This window comes from Mustelus asterias, chromosome 19 (assembly GCF_964213995.1).
Source record: "Mustelus asterias chromosome 19, sMusAst1.hap1.1, whole genome shotgun sequence".
NCBI lineage: Eukaryota > Metazoa > Chordata > Chondrichthyes > Carcharhiniformes > Triakidae > Mustelus > Mustelus asterias.
In genome coordinates, this window is record NC_135819.1 from 29821968 (window position 1) to 29844134 (window position 22167).

General features: G+C 44.8%; 1 protein-coding gene across 2 annotated transcripts in view; it reads right to left on the reverse strand.

The window, feature by feature from the left end:
* plxnc1 (plexin C1) overlaps positions 1–22167 on the reverse strand; it is a 156578-nt gene that overhangs the window by 109885 nt on the left and 24526 nt on the right. For both annotated transcript variants that reach the window (XM_078235229.1, XM_078235228.1), the window contains exons 2-4: positions 20286–20420; positions 16963–17097; positions 4522–4622 (exon numbers count right to left, since the gene is read on the reverse strand). In XM_078235229.1, coding sequence (XP_078091355.1) covers positions 4522–4622; positions 16963–17097; positions 20286–20420 — 371 coding nt within the window. The remainder of the gene's footprint in view (positions 1–4521; positions 4623–16962; positions 17098–20285; positions 20421–22167) is intronic.

The following is a 22167-nucleotide window of genomic DNA, read 5'->3' on the forward strand; positions in this document are numbered from 1 at the left end:
TTGTACAAAGAACCTCCAGCTTGTGTCGCAACACTACGGACTTCCTACAGAAGCTCAGCACACATGGAGCAGTTGAACCAGGAGCACTCCTCGTCACAATGGATGTCTCGGCACTCTACACCAGCATCCCCCACGACGATGGCATTGCTGAACTGCCTCAGTACTCAACTCTGACAACTGCCAATCTCCAGATGCAATTATACAACTCATCTGCTTCATCCTGGACCACAATGTCTTCACCTTCAACAACCAGTTCTTCATCCAAACAAGGAACAGCCATGGGGACCAAATTCGCACCTCAATATGCCAACATCTTCATGCACTGGTTCGAACAACTCCGCTTCACGGCACAGGACCTTCAACCGATGCTATATACCAGCTGCATCGATGACATTTTCTTCCTTTGGACTCAGGGTGAACAATCACTGAAACAACTATATGATGACATCAACAAGTTCCATCCCACCATCAGACTCACCATGGACTACTCTCTGGAATGGGTTGCATTCTTGGACACACACATCTCCATCAAGGACAGTCACCTCATCTCTTCACTGTACCGCAAGCCCACGGATAACCTCACGATGCTCCACTTCTCCAGCTTCCACCCTAAACACGTTAAAGAAGCCATCCCCTACGCACGAGCCCTCCGCATACACAGGATCTGCTCAGATGAGGAGGATCGCAACAGACACCTCCAGACGCTGAAAGATGCCCTCATAAGAACAGGATATGGCGTTCGACTCATCGATCGACAGTTCTGACGTGCCACAGCGAAATACCGCACCGACCTCCTCAGAAGACAAACACGGGAGACGGCAGACAGAGTACCCTTCGTCGTCCAGTACTTCCCCGGAGCGGAGAAGCTACGACATCTTCTCCAGAGCCTTCAACATGTCATTGATGAAGACGAACATCCCGCCAAGGCCATCCCCACTTCTTGCCTTCAAACTACCGCACAACCTCAAACAGACCATTGTCTGCAGTAAACTACCCAGCCTTCAGGAGAACAGTGACCACGACACCCCATAACTTTGCCACAGTAACCTCTGCAAGACGTGCCGGATCATCGACACGGATGCCATCATCTCACGGGAGAACACCATCCACCAGGTACACGGTACATATTCTTGCAACTCGGCCAACGTTGTCTACCTGATACGCTGCAGGAAAGGATGTCCCGAGGCATGGTACATTGGGGAGACCATGCAGATGCTACAACAACGGATGAATGAACACCGCTCGACAATCACTAGGCAAGAGTGTTCTCTTCCTTTTGGGGAACACTTCAGCGGTCACGGGCATTCAGCCTCTGATCTTCGGGTAAGCATTCTCCAAGGCGGCCTTCACGACACATGACAACGCAGCGTCGCTGAGCAGAGACTGATAGCCAAGTTCCGCACACATGAGGACGGCCTCAACCGGGATCTTGGGTTCATGTCACACTATCTGTAACCCTCACGACTTGCCTGGGCTTGCAAAATCTCACTAACTGTCCTGGCTGGAGACAAAACACATCTCTTTAACCTGTGCTTAACCCTCTCTCCACTCACATGGTCTGTACCTTTAAGACTTGATTACCTGTAAAGACTCGCATTCCAACCATTATTTTGTAAATTGAGTTTGTGTCTTTATACGCCCTGTTTGTGAACTGAAATCCCACTCACCTGATAAAGGGGCAGCGCTCCGAAAGCTAGTGGCTTGTGTTACCAAATAAACCTGTTGGACTTTAATCTAGTGTTGTGAGACTTCTTACTGTGTTTACCTCTGCATTGCACAGAGTATGGGAGATTCGAGTGTGAATGCCCACTCATAAAACAATCGTGATTTACACCAGCTTTCCCGTAAATTCAGCACTGAGAACTTTTTTGGGAGAATCGCACCCCATATCTTTTGGTTGTCAAAAATCTATCAATCTTAGTATTAAAATTAATAATTTATCAAGCATTCTAGCAGAACAGGTAAAAGAGAGTTCCAAACTTCTACCATCCTGTAGAGCCAGTATTTCCCTATTTCACAGCTGAAATGTCATGTTCCAATTTGCTGATTAAGTCTCCTTGGCCTAAAGTTCCCAACCAGCAGAAATAGTTTCTTCCAATCTACCCATTTGTTCTCCTTAATAGCTTGAAAATTTTGATCAAATCACCCCTTAACCTTCTAAATTCTATAAACTCTCTCCATAGAACCATAGAATCCCTATAGTGCAGGAGGTGCCATTTGGCTCAATGAGTCTGCAATGACTCTCCAAAAGAGCATCTTACCCATGCCCACCCCTTTCCTGTAACCTGATGTATTTTCCATGGCTAATCCACATAAGTTACACATCTTTGGAGTGTGGGAGGAAACCCACACAGACATGGGGAGAACGTGCAAACTCCACACAGATAAAGAACAAAGAACAAAGAAAATTACAGCACAGGAACACGCCCATCGGCCCTCCAAGCCTGCACTGACCATGCTGCCCGACTGAACTAAAACCCCCTATCTTCCGGGGACCATATCCCTCTATTCCCATTCTATTCATGTATTTGTCCAGACGCCCCTTAAAACTCACTGTCATGTCTGTTTCCACTATCTCCCCCGGCAGCAAATTCCAGGCACCCACCACCCTCTGTGTAAAAACCTTGCCTCGTACATCTCCTTTAAACCTTGCCCCTCGCACCTTAAACCTAGCCCCCTAGTAATTGATTCTTCCACCCCTGGGAAAAACCTTCTGACTATCCACTCTGTCCATGCCCCTCATAATCTTGTAGACTTCTATCAGGTCGCCCCCTCAACCTCCGTCGTTCCTGTGAGAACAAACCAAGTTTCTCCAACCTCTCCAATCATCCAAGGCCGGAATTGAACCCAGTCCCTGGTGCTAAGAGGTTGAAGTGCAAACCACTGTGTCACCATGCCACCCATTATATTTTAATCACTGTGCCACTGTGCTGCTCTCTTTATATTTTAATCCCCATATCATTCTGGTTAATCTGCAATTCCTCCATAGCTAATATATCCTTCCTCAGTTTGAGGCGCCCAGAACTGCTCATAGTATTCCAGATGCGTCCTAACCAGATATTGTGTAGTTGAAGTATGACTTCTACCCCTCTGTATTCTAGTCCTCTCATTATAAAGGCCAGCATTCCATTATCATTTTTGTTTATTTTCTCTACCTGTTATAGACATTTTAATGATATGTGTACACAAACTCCAAGTCTTTTTGGACCGCCACTGTTTCTAATTTTTCACCATTCAGAATGTATCCTGTTCTATCATTTTAAGATCCAAAGTGGGTGACCTGACATTTGCCCACATTGAAATCCATTTGGCACCATTCTGCTCTCATCTACACTGCTCGTAATGTCTCCCATCTTTGTATCATCAGCAAATTTGTATATGTAGCTATCTATCCCATCACCCAAGCTATTGATAAATGTGGTGAATAGCTGATGCCCAAAACAAGTCCCTGCAGTATACCAATGGGCATATCTTGCCGAGTAGAGTACCTGCTCACTATCTCTACTCTCTGTCTCCTTCGGTTCAGTCAATTTCATAACCAGATCAGTAATTTGCCTTCAATCCATGAAGTTCACTTTGGCCAAAAGTCCAATGATGGCCTGAGGGACAGTAATGAGGGACTACATTAAATGATTTTTCAAAGGCCATCACAATTACAACTATAAACATTCCCCAATCCACTACTTCAATGTGTTCAAGCAGATCCGTCAGACATCACCTTCCCTGTCCAAATCCATGCTGCCTCTCTCTGATTAGCTGACAGTTTGGGGTTCACAATACGCTGTAAAACTGTCCTTACAGTTGGTATATCAAGCGGTGAGAATCCAGTGTTCTGAAAAATGTTACTACAACCAAATTAGACAATGCAAGCCCACAAGGAAGGAGAAAATAAATTTAGAATAACAGCCCAGAAATTAGTCAGTGATCAGCACCCACCCCAAACCTAGAGGCTCAAGAATGAAGGAAATTTGTCCTCAGGCCTTATCACTTATCTCGGCTCAAGCTGCTGTCACTGGTTGCTGCTCCACAACCAGCTTGTCCAATGTTAAGACCTGGGAGGGGAGTTAATTTGGACTGTGACAAATGGGGAATCAGTCCTGTGGAGCTGGACAAGCTCTCCTGCTTCTCCTGACTCCACAGGAAGAATAAAATAAAATTCATCCTGTAGCAATAACTGAACTGGGCAAATAATATCCTACACGGAAAGAAACATGTTGGAGGGAATTTTTCCATCCCGCTCGCCATGGGAACCGTAGTGGGCGGGAGGTTCCAATGAACACAAATCATTTGTTATCTCAAGAAATAGCAGAAAGATTTGTCCAGGTGGTAGAAACAGTACAATCCAAAATCAGCTGTGAAATCCAGTCTAAAGAAGATGTGCTTTCTGGGGCAAATAGATTATCCTGCTCATAAAATATTTTGTTATTATTGTTACAAATTGGAGCAACACCAATGAAGCATGGAGACAGCAGAATATTGTAAGAATTGGACAGTTCTACTGGTAACCTTCACTAAACAGACCTTTTCTCCAGAGTGCACCAACCACAGTGTGGATCTCGTACAGACAAGCAATCAGCGCACGTCTTGTATTGGGCACAGGAAGCCACTTTTATCCTTCTGACCTACAGACACAAGAACAAGACAACTTTAGGATACTCTTTACTCACACACAGATTCTATTCATTTGCACGTGTCACTTAATTCAGTCTTGCTGCATGAGAGAAAACGTCACAACACGGACTGAAAATTGATTGATGGACAGGAAATCCAGACTTAACAGGTATTTCTTGGAGTGGAGCAGTGTTGGAAGTGGAATTTTCCAGGGACAGCACGAGATTTTAAGATCATTTGGAGTTAGGTAAAGGGAGCCTAATCTCTAAATTTGCTGATGATACAAACATAGGGCCTTTGGGAAACAGTGAAGGGAACAAAAAGACTTCAGAAAGACACCAAGGTTCATGAAATGGGCAGGCAAATGACAAATGAAATTTAATTTGAGATGTGAACATAAGAATTGTAAAGATACAATTAATAGTAAGCACAATGTAGGTTTCATTCATTCTCCAGATGTAGGTATCATTAACAAGGGCAGCATCTGTTGCCCATACCTAAACATCCTCAAGAAGGTGATGGTGAGCTGCATTCTTGAAACCCGCAGTTCATGTGGTGTAGATGTACCCACAGTGCTGTTAGGGAGGGAGTTCTAGCATTTTGACCCAGCAACAATGAAGAAATTAAGATATATTTCCAAATTTTAGCTCTCTTTCTGCACTCAATGGCTCAATGGTAACTGTCCCCATTTGTAAATTCTGAAGCAATTCTTCACACCTAAATTCACTCTAAATAAAGCCCAGATGTTGTGTGCAAATGCAGCACTTATCAAGCACATCTACAACAGAAATGTTTGCAGACATACTCTGTAACTGAACAGTCAACTACACTATAATTAGAAAACAGCAGAGAACAGCCCACACTCTACTCAGCTCACATGCCAGCAAACTTACAAGTCGAAATGTTGTTTTGCTAAAATTGGTGATGAGAGATGCTTCCATCAACACTTGTGTGGTTTGTAATATTGTCTACTAGTCTTATCCGCACAAGAAAATAGAAGAGAGCAAGATGGAGAAAGATACAGAGAGCAGAGCTTAAGTCTTACTGACATAGACTGATCATTTCTGAGAAGCAACATTTGCAGAAGATGGAGTGACTTTATTATACTCATAGAATCATAGAATTCCTACAGTGCAGAAGGAGACCATTCGGCTCATCGAGTCTGCACCAACTCTCTGAAAGAATATTTTACCTATCCCATCCCCGTAAACCCACACATTTACCCCACTAATTCCCCTAACATCTTTGGACACCAAGGGGCAATTTAGCATGGGCAATCCACCTAACCTGCACATCTTTGGAATGTGGGAGGAAACTGGAGCACCTGGGAAAAATCCACACAGATACATGGAGAACGTGAAAACTCCACACAGACTGTCACCAATCGAGGTTGTGATTCAATTCCAGCCTCGGCATCATACGTTTTTATTGTATGTTTCCACAGCAATATTTGAGAGCATCAAAATATTTCAAGAGGGAGGAATTCTCCGGTCCCGCCCACCATGGGAATTGTAGCAGGCGCGACACGGACTACGCAACGGTCCGTGGACCTCGAGTGGGATTTTTCAGCCTTGGGCAAGCGCGGCCGGAAAATCATGCCCAGAATTTCAGAAGAACAAACAGGAGGAAAAACATTAACAAAAGTCTGTTCACTTGAAAACAGGATGCAGATTGAGTGAAGATATTAAAAAGAGAGAAAAAGCGATTGTGATCTAGAGAGGAAATTCAAAAACATCAGCATTAAAACAAAAGTGAAATACGGATGTTGGAAATATGAAATAAAAAGAGAGGTATGTAATAAGGTGGAAGGAAGGAGTGATTAAATGACAAAATGGATGATGGTGCAAGATATTGGGACAAGTGAAGAAACCGAAGATGAGAGTAGAGATGTCGGAAAAAGCCCAACCAAAATGGTTACGATCCAAATTTGTTGAATTCAATATTAAGTCTGGAAGGTGATAAAGCAGCCAGTCAAACTACAAGGTGCTGGTTCTCGAACTTCCATTGAGCTTCATTGGAACAGCGTAGTTTGAGAGATTAGAGTAGGAGTGCAGTAGAGAATTAAAATGACAGGCAACGAGAAGCTCAGGGTCATGTTTGCACTGAATGGAGACATTCTGCAAAATGGTCACTCAGTGTGCATTTAGCCTCCCTAACGTAGGGGTAATTGCACCATGACTAGCAAACACAATCGACAGGATTTTCAGGCCATTGCCTGGCGGCAGGATCTGTTGGTCCTGCTGATGTGACCTCCCACTGCGGGATTCCTGCATAGACGCGATGGGAAATCCCACTGACAGATTTTTCTGCTTTTTTCAGATTTATAGCATCTGAAGTTTCTAACTTTAACATTTGTTTAATGGTATTTTCTGAAGCTCGTATATAAACTGAGCAAACTGGCAGTGCATACAGCTGCAGTAATAGTACTTTGTCACGTGCTCTTCCTCCAAATAAACCTCATCAGTCAGGCTGGAACTTTTTTTATTCATTCGTGGGACATGGGTGTCGCTGGCTGGCCAGCATTTATTGCCCATCCGTAGTTGCAGTTGAGAGTAAACCATATTGCTGAGGCTCTGTAGGCCAGACCAGGTAAGAACGGCAGATTTCCTTCCCTAAAGGACATTAGTGAACTCGATATGTTTTTCCAACAATCAACAATGGTTTTAATGGTTTCATTGAAAGCTTGCCTGACTAGAGGAGATGGTGAGGAGCCAGTTTCTTGAACACTGTAGTCCATCAGGTCTAGGTACACCCACAGTGTTTTTCAGGAGCGAGTTCCAAGATTTTTATCCAGCAACATTGAAGAAGTGGTGATATAATTCCATATCTTTAATTCGTTGCTTTTTTAAAAAATCTATGGTTTCATACGTGAGAGTGAGCCAGAGTGCAGCAGCAACAGTATTACTATGGCAACCCACAAGAGCAGAACAGAAATTGTGGCTGAGGAAAGCCATCCAGAGAAATTCTGTGAAGATACGGATTATACTCTTTGCAATTCCAGTTCTTCCAATGTTCATCAATGCCTCGATTGACAGGATTTATCTTCGCTCATTGACACTGAACACTGATACTCATGTCTACAAGTGTGTCTTTGATACATACATTGGGCTGTCCATTCTATTTTCTATGTTTCACCACTTTAACAGCTAAACCTTTCCTGAACATAGCTTCTTCTCAAGTCCCTGAGGGATCTGCATTATCCACATCTCTGCAAACAATAACCGAGTCAGTGAGTAGTCAATCTATGGAACAGGTCTTCCTGACAGACTGTAGAATTTTGTACTGTTTCATTCAGAAAATAACATATTGGGATGCAGTATATAAATCATTTGAGTGTTAACATAGTTATGAGGAATAGGTGACTTTGGGAACATGCACACATTATACTACCTACACAATTCATCTTCACATGAAACACTTAGGGCTGAATTCTTCAGCTGTCAGGCTAAGTGCCTACTCCGGCAGGAAAACAGGAGTGTTTCTCGTTGGTGCCGGGTGTGTCTATGAGCTGTGATTCACCCACCTGAAATATGCTAATGAAGTCATTTTGAGCCATCCAATGGCCAGCCCGCTTGTTCTGAGACTTTTTAAAGGGCACCCTGATCTCCGCGCTCAGAGATAGGCCCCCCTCCCCCAGAAATTGAGAAGCATTCAAGCATGAATGGAAATGAAAATAAAAACAGATGAACGCTGGAGCACGAGAGAAATCTGTTGAGCTGTCAATGGAGTCAATGGCGATCCGGTAGAGGCGGCTGAGGGACTTCACTGGTGCATTCTGGGAGACGTCAGACCAGCAACATTCACCAAGAAGTGGGAAGCAGAAGATCTGGGTGTCAAGGAGCAGTAAACCCGAAACACTACATTAGTATTTCCCTCCCTCCCTCCTCCTCTAACCAAAAAAAAAAGGCCACTGTGAGAAGGTAAAAGTGAAGGTAAGAGTTTTATAAATGTTTTCAAATAATTTCATTGGTGCTCGAAACATCGGTCAGTGGGGTTAAGTGTTGCACTTGTGAGATGTGGGAGATCCGTGACACTTCCAACGTCTCGGATGACTATGTCTGCAGGAAATGCACCCAATTGCAGTTCCTCACAGACCGCATGGATAGGTTGGAGCAGCAGTTGGATGCACTTAGGAGCATGAAGGAGGCGGAAAGCGTCATAGATAGGAACTTTAGAGACATGGTCCACTGAAGGTGCAGGCAGATAGATGGGTGACCGCCAGAAGGGGCAGGCAGTCAGTGCAGGAATCCCCTGTGGTCATCCCTCTCTCTAACAAGTATACCATTTTGGATACTGTTGGGGGAGATGGGCTACCAGGGGATACAGCAGTGGTACCACGGCTGGCTCTGTTGTTAAGCAGGGAGGGACAAAGAGGACTAGAGCAATAGTTATAGGGGACTCTATAGTTAGCGGTACAGATAGGCATTTCTGTGGACATGAAAGAGACTCCAGGATGGTATGTTGCCTCCCTGGTGCCAGGATCCAGGATATCTCTGAATGGACAGAAAGCATTCTGAAGGGAGAGGGTGAACAGCCAGTGGTCGTGGTACATATTGGTACTAACGACATAGGCAGGAAGAGTGATGAGGTCCTGCAGCAGCAGTTTAGGGAGCTGGTAGAAAGTTAAAAAGCAGGACTTCTAGAGTTGTAATCTCAGGATTACTCCCTGTGCCACATGCTAGTGAGGCTAGGAATAGGCAGATAGTGCAGCTCAACACGTGGCTAAACAGCTGGTGTAGGAGGGAGGGTTTCAGATATCTGGACCACTGGGGTCTCTTGCGAGGCAGATGGGACCTGTACAAGAAGGACGGGTTGCATCTAAACTGGAGGGGCACAAATATTCTGGCCGGGAGGTTTGCTAGTGTCACACGGGAGGATTTGAACTAGTTTGGCAGGGGGGTGGGACCCAAAGCAAAGGTGAATTAGCTGAAGGGGAACGAGAGAGTAGGGCCAGTAAGACTCAGAGAAACAGCAGGCAGGGTGGGATTGCAAATCAGAGACGGTCTGGTGGACTGAAGTGCATTTGTTTCAATGCGAGAAGTGTAACAGGTAAGGCAGATGAACTTAGAGCTTGGATTAATACTAGAAACTATGATGTAGTTGCCATTACAGAGACTTGGTTAAGGGAAGGACAGGATTGGCAGCTTAAAATTCCAGGATATAGATGTTTCAGGCGTGATAGAGGGGGATGTAAAAGGGGTAGGGGAGTTGCACTACTGGCTAAGGAGATTATCACAGCTGTACTCTGGGAGGACACCTCGGAGGGTTCATACAGCAGGGCAATATGGGTAGAGCTCAGGAATAGGAAAGGTGTAGTCACAATGTTGGGGGTTTACTATAGGCCACCCAACTGCCAGCGGGAAATTGAGGAACAGATGTGTAGGCAGATCTTGGCAAGGTGTAAAAGTAACAGGGTTGTTGTGGTGGGAGATTTTAATTTCCCCTATATTGACTGGGACTCACTTAGTGCTCGGAGCGTGGATGGGGCAGAGTTTGTAAGGAGCATCCAGGAAGGCTTCCTGAAACAGTATGTAGATAGTCCAACTAGGGAAGGGGCCATACTGGACCTGGTATTGGGGAATGAGCCCGGCCAGGTGGTCGATGTTTCAGTAGGGGAGCAGTTCGGGAACAGTGACCACAATTCAGTAAGCTTTAAGGTACTGATGGATAAAGATAAGTGTAATCCTCAAGTTAAGGTGCTAAATTCGGGGAAGGCTAATTACAACAATATTAGGCAGGAATTGAAGAATGTTTGAGGGCAAATCAACATCTGGCATGTGGGAGGTTTTCAAGTGTAAGTTGATAGGGATTCAGCACCGGCACATTCCTGTAAAGATGAAGGATAAGTATGGCAAGTTCTGGGAACCATGGATAACGAGAGATATTGTGAGCCGAGTCAAAGAGAAAAAGGAAGCATTTGTCAAAACTAGGAGGCTGGGAACACACGAAGCAAGTGTGGAATACAAGGAAAGTAGAAAGAAACTTAAGCAAGGAGTAAGAAGAGCTAAAAGGGGTCATGAAAAAGCATTGGCCAGCAGGATTAAGGAAAGTCCCAAGGCTTTTTACACATACATAAAAAGCAAGAGGGTAGCCAGGGGGAGGGTTGGCCCACTCAAGGACAAGGGAATCTATGTGTGGAGCCAGAGGAAATGGGCGAGGTATTAAATTAGTACTTTGCATCAGTATTCACCGAAGAGAAGGACTTGGTGGATGATGACTCTGGGAAAGGATGTGTAGATAGTTTGAGTCATGTTGAGATTAAAAAGGAGGAGGTATTGGGGTTCTTGAGAAACATCAAGGTAGACAAGTGCCCAGGGCCTGATGGGATATACCCCAGAATACTGAGAGAGGCAAGAGAGGAAATTGCTGGAGCCTTGAGAGAAATCTTTGTATCCTCACTGGCTACAGGGGAGGCCTCAGGGGATTGGAGAATAGCCAATGTTGTTCCTTTGTTTAAGAAGGGTAGCAAGAATAATCCAGGTAATTACAGGCCGGTGAGCCTTACGTCAGTGGTAGGGAAATTATTGGAGAGGATTCTTCGAGACAGGATTTATTCCCACTTGGAAATAAGTGGACGTATTAGTGAGAGGCAACATGGTTTTGTGAAGGGGCGGTCGTGTCTCACGAACTTGATCGAGTTTTTCGAGGAAGTGACAAAGATGATTGATGAGGGTAGGGCAGTGGATGTTGTCTACATGGACTTCAGTAAGGCCTTTGACAAGGTCCCTCATGGCAGACTGGTGCAGAAGGTGAAGTCGCATGGGATCAGAGGTGAGCTGGCAAGGTGGATACAAAACTGGCTCAGTCAAAGAAAGAGTTTTAACAACACCAGGTTAAAGTCCAACAGGTTTATTTGGTAGCAAATGCCATTAGCTTTCGGAGCGCTGCTCCTTCATCAGATGGAGTGGATATCTGCTCTCAAACAGGGCATACAGAGACACAAAATCAAGTTACAGAATACTGATTAGAATATGAATCTCTACAGCCAACCAGGTCTGAAAGATACAGACAATGTGAGTGGAGGGAGCATTAAGCACAGGTTAAAGAGATGTGTATTGTCTCCAGACAGGACAGCCAGTGAGATTCTGCAAGTCCGTTTCAGAGATTCTGCAAGAGGACGGCCTAAACCGGGATCTTGGGTTCATGTCACACTATCAGTAACCCCCACAGCTTGCCTCCTGGACTTGCAGAATCTCACTGGCTGTCCTGTCTGGAGACAATACATATCTCTTTAACCTGTGCTTAATGCTCCCTCCACTCACATTGTCTGTATCTTTAAGACCTGGTTAGCTGTAGAGATTTGCATTCTAATCAGTATTCTGTAACTTGATTTTGTGTCTCTGTATGCCCTGTTTGAGAGCAGATATCCGCTCCATCTGACGAAGGAGCAGTGCTCCGAAAGCTAATGGCATTTGCTACCAAATAAACCTGTTCGACTTTACCTGGTGTTGTTAAAACTCTTACTGTGTTTACCCCAGTCCAACGCCGGCATCTCCACATCAGTCAAAGAAGACAGAGGGTAGCAGTGGAAGGGTGCGTTTCTGAATGGAGGGCTGTGACAAGTGGTGTTCCTCAGGGATCAGTGCTGGGACCTTTGCTGTTTGTAATAGATATAAATGATTTGGAGGAAAATATAACTGCATTGATCAGTAAGTTTGCGGACGACACAAAGGTTGCTGGATTTGCAGATAGCAATGAGGACCATCAGAGGTTGCAGCAGGATATAGATCGGTTGGAGACTTGAGCGGAGAGATGGCAGATGGAGTTTAATCCAGACAAATGTGAGGTAATGCATTTTGGAAGGTCTAATACAGATAGGAAATATACAGTAAATGGCAGAACCCTTAGGAGTATTGATAGGCAAAGGGATCTGGGTGTACAGGTACACAGGTCACTGAAAGTGGCAATGCAGGTGGAGAAGGTAGTCAAAAAGGCATACAGCATGCTTGCCTTCATCGGCCGGGGTATTGAGTTTAAAAATTGGCAAGTCATGTTGACGCTTTATAGAATCTTAGTGAGGCCGCACTTGGAATATAGTGTTCAATTCTGGTCACCACACTACCAGAAGGATGTGGAGGCTTTGGAGAGGGTACAGAAAAGATTTAAGACCATAAGACCATAAGACATAGGAGCGGAAGTAAGGCCATTCGGCCCATCGAGTCCACTCCACCATTCAATCATGGTTGATTTCAACTCCATTTACCCGCTCTCTCCCCATAGCCCTTAATTCCTCGAGAAATCAAGAATTTATCAATTTCTGTCTTGAAGACGCTCAACGTCTCGGCCTCCACAGCCCTCTGTGGCAATGAATTCCACAGACCTACCACTCTCTGGCTGAAGAAATTTCTCCTCATCTCTGTTCTAAAGTGACTCCCTTTTATTCTAAGGCTGTGCCCCCGCGTCCTAGTCTCCCCTGCTAATGGAAACAACTTCCCTACGTCCATCCTATCTAAGCCGTTCATTATCTTGTAAGTTTCTATTAGATCTCCCCTCAACCTCCTAAACTCCAATGAATATAATCCCACGATCCTCAGACGTTCACCGTATGTCAGGCCTACCATTCCTGGGATCATCCGTGTGAATCTCCGCTGGACCCGCTCCAGTGCCAGTATGTCCTTCCTGAGGTGTGGGGCCCAAAATTGCTCACAGTACTCCAAATGGGGCCTAACCAGTGCTTTATAAAGCCTCAGAAGTACATCCCTGCTTTTGTATTCCAAGCCTCTTGAGATAAATGACAACATTACATTTGCTTTCTTAATTACGGACTCAACCTGCAAGTTTACCTTTAGAGAATCCTGGACTAGGACTCCCAAGTCCCTTTGCACTTTAGCATTATGAATTTTGTCACCGTTTAGAAAATAGTCCATGCCTCTATTCTTTTTTCCAAAGTGCAAGACCTCGCACTTGCCCACGTTGAATTTCATCAGCCACTTCTTGGACCACTCTCCTAAACTGTCTAAATCTTTCTGCAGCCTCCCCACCTCCTCAATACTACCTGCCCCTCCACCTATCTTTGTATCATCGGCAAACTTGGCCAGAATGCCCCCAGGATTTACCAGGATGTTACCTGGTATGGAGGGCATTAGCTATGAGGAGAGGTTGGAGAAGCTTGGTTTGTTCTCACTGGAGCGACGGAGGTTGAGGGGAGACCTGATAGAAGTCTACAAGATTATGAGGGGCATGAACAGAGTGGATAGTCAGAAGCTTTTTCCCAGGGTGGAAGAGTCAATTACTAGGGGGCATAGGTTTAAGGTGCGAGGGGCAAGTTTTAAAAGAGATGTACGAGGCAGATTTTTTACACAGAGAGTGGTGGGTGTCTGGAACTTGTTTCCGGGGGAGATGGTGGAAGCGGATATGGTAGTGACTTTTAAGGGGCGTCTTGACAAGTACGTGAATGAGATGGGAATAGAGGGATATGGTCCACAGAAGCGTAGGGGGTTTTAGTTTAGTCAGGCAGCATGGTCGGTGCAGGCTTGGAGGGACGAAGGGCCTGTTCCTGTGCTGTAATTTTCTTTGTTCTTTGTTCTTTTTAAGGCACTGCATGTTGAATTTATTGGAGCGCGAATGGAAAGGGGTTCAAAGGTTTCAGCTTACTCGGAACCCTCAGAAACTTCAAATCAAAGCTGTGTGCTTACATTAGGGATGAGTGCACAGCTGTGCAGATTAGAACAACATCCCCAAGTGAAACTGACATCTCCTCTCTGTCAGAGGACTTCAAAGGGGTCTGCTCACACCTGCAGCTTCTGACAGGGAGAAAGGAAAATCTCTGCTGCAGAATCGAGTGCTGCAGTGATTTAAGAGCTTGCCAGGTGACCAAGGGTCATGGAGATTAAAGTGATTTGGCCACTTCATAATTTTCAGCTGAGAGGTAAGAATGCAGCTGTTCATAGAATCCCTACAGTGCAGGAGGAGGCCATTCAGCCCATCAAGCCTGCATCGACAACAATCCCATGCAGGCCCTATCCCCGTAACCCCATGTATTTACCCCGCTAGTCCCCCTGACATTAAGGGGCAATTTATCATGGCCAATCAACCTAACCCGCACATGATTGGACTGTGGGAAGGAACTGGAGCACCCGGGGGAAACCCACGAGACACGGGGAGAATGTGCAAACTCCACACAGACAGTGACCCGAGGCCAGAATTGAACCCAGGTCCCTGCTGTTGTGAGGCAGCAATGCTAACCACTGTGCCACCCATGTTGATCACAGGGCTTCCTGAATCACCATACCAGGGATGATCTTTAGATTTGCCAGGGCTAGAAGGGGCAGTCTAGCCATGAGACCCTCCATCCCAGCAGAGAATGGTGAGGTCAACCCCTTGGCCCCAGCCCAAACCCATCCAACTCTCAGGAACCTTGAGGGACCCTTCCTCTACAGCCTGGCAGTAGCAGAGGGGAAAATGGCCATGCATCTGCCTCCCTGGCACCCCCCGCCCCCAACCCCCTCCCCCCACCTCAGGGGGTTTCCCAATTGGACAAATACCCGATGCTGCAAATAGAGGACCTATACGCAAAATTGGTTGGGGGCTATATCGTTACAAAACTGGATGTGAGCCATGCCTACCTCCAATTGGAATTAGAAGCATCATCCAGAAAATACATGATGGTAAACACACGCAAAGGGTTGTACAAGTATTCTCGTTTACCTTTTGGGGGTATCGTCGGCTTACACCATTTTCCAAAGAGTAATGGAAAATGTACTGCAATGATACCCAGAGGAGTATTCCCAGAGGACAGGAGCCACTGTCAAGGAACATCATGAACATTACACCATTGAATAGAATAGACCAGAATACAAATGCAGAGATGTACTGTTGAGGCTTTATAAGGCTCTGGTCAGACCACATTTAGAATATTGCGAGCAATTTTGGACCCGGCATCTAAGGAAGGATGTGCTGGCCTTGGAGAGGGTCCAGAGGAGGTTCACGAAAATGAATTGAGAATGAAAAGTTTGACGTATGAGGAGTGTCTGAGGACTCTGGGTCTGTGCTCGATGGAGTTTAGAAAGATGAGGGGGGATCTCGTTGAAACTTACAGAATAAAAGGCCTGCATAGAGTGGATGTGGGGAAGATATTTCTATTAGTGGGAGAGACTAGGATCAAGGGCACAGCCTCAGAGTAAAGGGACAACCTCTTCAGAATTGAGATGTGGAAGAATTTCTTCAGCCAGAGGGTGGTGAATCTATGGAATTCATTGCCACAAAAGGCTGTGGCGGACAGGTCATTCAGTGTAATTAAGACAGAGCTAGATAGGTTCTTGATTGGTAAAGCAATCAAAGGTTACAGAGAAAAGGCAGGAGAATGGGGTTGAGAAACTTGGCAGTGTGGAAGATCAGCAGGATCTTGGGGTCCGGGTTCATGGGACGCTCAAAGCAGCGTCGCAGGTAGAGGCTGTGGTTAAGAAGGTGTATGGAATACTGGCCTTCATCAATAGAGGAATTGAGTTTAGAAATCGGGAGATAATGCTGCAGCTGTATAGGACCCTGGTCAGACCCCACCTGGGCAGTATTGTGCCCAGTTCTGGTCGCCTCATTACAGAAAGGATGTGGAAGCCATAGAAAAGGTGCAGAGGAGATTTACAAGGATGTTGCCTGGATTAGGTAGCATGCCTTATGAGGATAGGTTGAGAGAGCAAGGAGAAGAGTCCTAGCTCTTCTCCTTGGAGAAGCGAAGAATGAGAGGTGACCTGATAGAGGTGTATAAGATGTTGAGAGGTATTGATACACTGGATTCTCAGAGGCTTTTACCCAGGGCTGAAATGGTTGCCACAATAGGTCACAGGTTTAGGGTGCTGGAGAGTAGGTACAGAGGAGATATTAGGGGTATGTTTTTCACTCAGAAGGTGGTGGGTGCGTGGAATCGGCTGCCAGTAGTGGTGGTGAAGGTGGATTCGATAGGGTCTTTTAAGAGACTTTTGAATAAGTTCATGGAAGTTAGTAAGATAGAGGGTTATAGGTAAGCCTAGTAGGTAGGGGCATGTTCGGCGCAACTTGTGGGCCGAAGGGCCTGTTTGTGCTGTAGCTTTTCTATGTTCTATGTTCTAAACGTATCAGCCATGATTGAATGGCAGAGCAGACTCAATGGGCCAAAAGCCCTAATTGTGCTCCTACATCTTCTGGCCTTATAAGTAAAATGTTGTTCCTTTCCAGTTGTTTCCTTAATTATTACACTCAGTGATACCAAACAATGACAAGCATAACAGGAACACCCACCACAATCTTCTCAGGGCAAATAGGGAGGGGTAATATGCACCAGCCTTGCCAATGACACTCACATCTCAAGAGTAAATTAAACAAATTGATCACAATAAGAATGCTATGATAAAATGTACAAGGAAATCATCAGCTTACCTCCATCTCAGCTGTTAGATACAAATAATTTGGGTCCAAAGCATCAAATATCACTTGGTGAGGAATTGAAGCTTCATTTTCCAATTCATGTAGAACGATTGGGCGAATAACTTTCATTTTTCTATCCATAATCAGCTGCAAAAAATAAAGTTAACAAATCTGCCTCTAGAGTCACATCATTGTTACACTCAACTGCCCATCTGCTTAAATTACAACAGTGACTACACTTCAATAGTACATCTTTGCCTGGATAATGAGCTTAGGAATGTCCTATGATTGTGGCAAAGAACAAAGAACAAAGAACAGTACAGCACAGGAAACAGGCCCTTCGGCCCTCCAAGCCTGTGCCGCTCCTTGGTCCAACTAGACCAATCGTTTGTATCCCTCCATTCCCAGGCTGCTCATGTGACTATCCAGGTAAGTCTTAAACGATGTCAGCGTGCCTGCATCCAACACCCTACTTGGCAGCGCATTCCAAGCCCCCACCACCCTCTGTGTAAAAAACGTCCCTCTGATATCTGAGTTATACTTCGCCCCTCTCACCTTGAGCCCGTGACCCCTCGTGATCGTCACCTCCGACCTGGGAAAAAGCTTCCCACTGTTCACCCTATCTATACCCTTCATAATCTTGTACACCTCTATTAGATCTCCCCTCATTCTCCGTCTTTCCAAGGAGAACAACCCCAGTCTACCCAATCTCTCCTCATAGCTAAGACCCTCCATACCAGGCAACATCCTGGTAAACCTTCTCTGCACTCTCTCTAACGCCTCCACGTCCTTCTGGTAGTGCGGCGACCAGAACTGGACGCAGTACTCCAAATGTGGCCCAACCAGCGTTCTATACAGCTGCATCATCAGACTCCAGCTTTTATACTCTATACCCCGTCCTATAAAGGCAAGCATACCATATGCCTTCTTCACCACCTTCTCCACCTGTGTTGCCACCTTCAAGGATTTGTGGACTTGCACACCTAGGTCCCTCTGTGTTTCTATACTCCTGATGACTCTGCCATTTATTGTATAACTCCTCCCTACATTATTTCTTCCAAAATGCATCACTTCGCATTTATCCGGATTAAACTCCATCTGCCACCTCTCCACCCAATTTTCCAGCCTATCTATATCCTGCTGTATTGCCCGACAATGCTCTTCGCTATCCGCAATTCCAGCCATCTTCGTGTCATCCGCAAACTTGCTGATTACACCAGTTACACCTTCTTCCAAATCATTTATATATATCACAAATAGCAGAGGTCCCAGTACAGAGCCCTGCGGAACACCACTGGTCACAGACCTCCAGCCGGAAAAAGACCCTTCGACCACTACCCTCTGTCTCCTATGGCCAAGCCAGTTCTCCACCCATCTAGCCACTTCTCCTTGTATCCCATGAGCCTTAACCTTCTTAACCAACCTGCCATGTGGGACTTTGTCAAATGCCTTACTGAAATCCATATAGACGACATCCACGGCCCTTCCTTCATCAACCGTTTTTGTCACTTCCTCAAAAAACTCCACCAAATTTGTAAGGCACGACCTCCCTCTTACAAATGCAGATGCTTTATAAATGCAACACATTTCTTTATTTCTTAATTACTTTCAGATTTAAGCAAAGGGAAATATGTAAAGATGCAGGGCAATTAGAAATAGTCAGCTCTAACGACGGCATGCTTGCCTTCATCGGCCGGGGCATTGAGTTTAAAAATTGGCAGGTCATGTTGCAGCTTTATAGAACCTTAGTTAGGCCACACTTGGAATATAGTGTTCAATTCTGGTCGCCACACTACCAGAAAGATGTGGAGGCTTTGGAGGGTACAGACAAGATTTACCAGGATGTTGCCTGGTACAGAGGGCATTAGCAATGAGGAGAGGTTGGAGAAACTTGGTTTGTTCTCACTGGACCGACAGAGGTTGAGGGGTGACCTGGTAGAAGTCTACAAGATTATGAAGAGCATGGACAAAGTGGACAGTCAGAAGCTTTTTTCCAGGGTGGAAGAGTCAATTACTATGGGGCATAGGTTTAAGGTGCAAGGAGCAAGGTTTAAAGGAGATGTACGAGGCAAGTTTTTTACACAGAGGGTGGTGGGTGCTTGGAACTTGCTGCCGGGGCAGATACGATAATGACTTTTAAGGGGTGTCTGGACAAATACATGAATAGAATGGGAATAGAGGGATATGGTCCCCGGAAGGGTAGGGGGTTTTAGTTCAGTTGGGCAGCATGGTCAGTGCAGGCTTGGAGGGCCGAAGGGCCTGTTCCTGTGCTGTAATTTTCTTTGTTCTTTGTTCTAATGACACTGGGGTGATTGTAAAAGATCAGATTACCCATGATTAATCTTGTTTAGAACACCAAATAGTAATTTGCAGCATTGTCTGTAGCCAAAGTTGTGAATTAACTGTCTGCTGCTCCATTACTCACTCTATCCAGTTAGAGATTACTGATATCAATTAATAGCAAATGGACTTCTCGCAATTGACATTTTTTCAACCAATTACATGCAGCGCTTGAATTGAGATGCATTTACTGGAGGATTTGATTATATTTTAGACTGTAAGATGCAGAAGTAGGCCATTCAGCCCATCGAGTTTCCTCTGCTATTCAATGAAATCATGGCTGATCTGAAATGATAATCTTCAATTCCACTTTCCCACCTTATCCTCATAACCCTTGACTCTCTGACTGACTAAAAGTCTGGCTATCTCAGCCTTGAACGACCCAGCCTCCACAGCCCTCTGCAGTAAAGAATCTCACAGTTTAACCACCCTCTGAAAGGAGGAATTCCTCCTCATCTCTGTCTTAACTGGGCAACCCCTAATTCTGAGATCATGCCCTTTGGTCCTAGACTCTCCCACAAGGGGAAACAACCTCTCAACTTCTACCCTGTCAAGCCCACTGAGAACCCTATTTGTCTCAATAAGGACACCTTATTGAGCGAGAAGGGGAGAGAAATAGAACAATATATATTTACATGGTACTTTTCATTCATATATTTCATCGGTGAGGAACTGTAGGCCTATGACTTCCAATGGAGATTGCAAAACTTGACAGGCTTACCTTCACTGTAATTACACACCTCCTGTCTCTCCCAACCTTCTACACTCAGGCTGGGGGAGACAGGAGCTGTGCAGCGTGCCCCCGGAAGCATCAATGCAGTGTAACTGGGGCACAGAGAAATAGGTCATGCTCCCTTTTTATGAGGGACTGAGGTTAAGCGATGGGGTGGGGATGTATATGGTTCCTTTAATAGAAAGCAGCAGGTGATGGTTTCCAGTTGGTTATATTTCATTTTGGACAAAAATATAATTTATCCACAAACATCGATTCTGACCTTAATTAATTGTCCATTCTCTGTCCCAAGAAATAGAACAATCCAGTCTTGTACAATGCTGGCTGACACAGAGAGTAGTCCAGGGTATTCAAACACTGTTGTGTTGTGGATTGGAGGTAAGATTTCATTGGCTACCTAAAATAGTGATAAAAATGTCAAAAAGACAATAAGGCTAAAATTAATGCGAGGAGTATTCTTATTTCATTTTGATCAGACACAATTTGAAATGTCAAGGAAAGCTCTGGAAAATCAATTCTTTAACAACTCCTTTTCACTCACTATTTCCTCCTTTGTCTCTATCTCTCATTCTATCTCTGTATTTCTCTTTCGCTGTGCTTTGGTTCTTTTTATCTCTCGTGCTGACTCGCTCTGATGCCTCTCTTTTGCTCTGTATCTCTCGACATCTTTGTCTCTTATTGCCTTCATTTCTCTCTCTCTTTATTTCTTTCATTCTCTCTGTGCACCTTTCCCTCTCTCTCTCTTGTTCTGTTACTATTTTCTCGAGACAGACAAACAGATGTTGTCTGGCCAGGAGTTTTCAAGATTCCTGACATATCCATGTGGTATGGTTAGTGAGTTATTGATGCAAGACTCTGGATCAAGGAGAGAGAAGAGGACACAGATTAGCCATTGACCAATAAGTCTGCAGACAAACTTTTAAAATCTAGAAATCAAAATCAAACTAGTGAGCATTATGAAATATATTGTTTAATCAAAAATAGCCAGCATAGGGTGGAAAGAGAGAAGTCATGTTTGACAAAATGTAAGGGTTTTATTTGAAGAGTTGACTGTTTTGGAGAGTAGATTAATAAAGTGAACTCAGCAGGTATAGTGAATAGGAATTTTCAAAGACTTCTCACAAGATTATAAAATAAGATTTCTCACAAAATTATCTGTGGAAACATTCTGGCACATTATCAGGGCAAATATAAACAGGTAAGAAGTTGCAGCACTCCACTTGTCACAGCCTGCAAACTCAAAAATGCCCACTTTTATCCTGTCTGTTAACCAATCCATGCTACTGCATTATTCTCATCTTCATGAGCCATCGATATTTTGTGAGGCACTTTAATGAATACTTTCTCGAACCCCAAGTAGAAACATCTACTGCTTCCCCTTTATCTAGCCCACTAAGTTATATCCCCAAAACACTCAAAACAGATTTGTCAAATGTGATTTCTCTTTCGTAAAATCATGTTTACTTTGTTTGATTATACTACAATTTTCTAAGTGCATTTCCTGTTGCTAACTCTTCCCAATTATCTCAGTGGCTTGCTTGGCACCAGTGGCTGGAAATTATGGAATTTAGACATGATAAAGAAATCACAAATGTTGCTTTCTGTACTGCTTCCAGGTCAAAAGATATCACCTGGGTTACCTTCTGTTTCTGGTGTACAACTTGTGTCTTCTACAGTGAAGACAGATATATTTGTTCAAAATCTCTACCATTTTGTCATTCCCTATGACAGGTGTTCGTTCCCAAACTGGGGTCCTCAGACCCCAGGGTTTGTCAAGGGTCTCCAGGGGATTCACAAAGCTGGAGGTTGTCACATGGCTAGCAAACGCCGGTTTGTATGCACAAAATTTTAAAAGAATTAGTCAAATCAAATGGGCCAATCAGAGCAAGCTGACTAATTGGCCTATTAGTATCCAGTGCTCTGAGAGGCCTTGCCCTAAGTGGTGCATTTGATTTATTCGATGGCCAACTGAGGTGGGAGCTGGCAGGAGACAAATCGGCCAAAAGCGGGACAGTGAGGACAGCCTGTGTGTGTGGCCTAGAGGCAGCGGGGCCTTAGGAAAGGAGCGGTGGGCACAATTAGGGCTTGGGAAAGGAGGGGGCAGTGGTTGGAGAAAGGACAGTGAGGATGTGTTAGGATGAGTG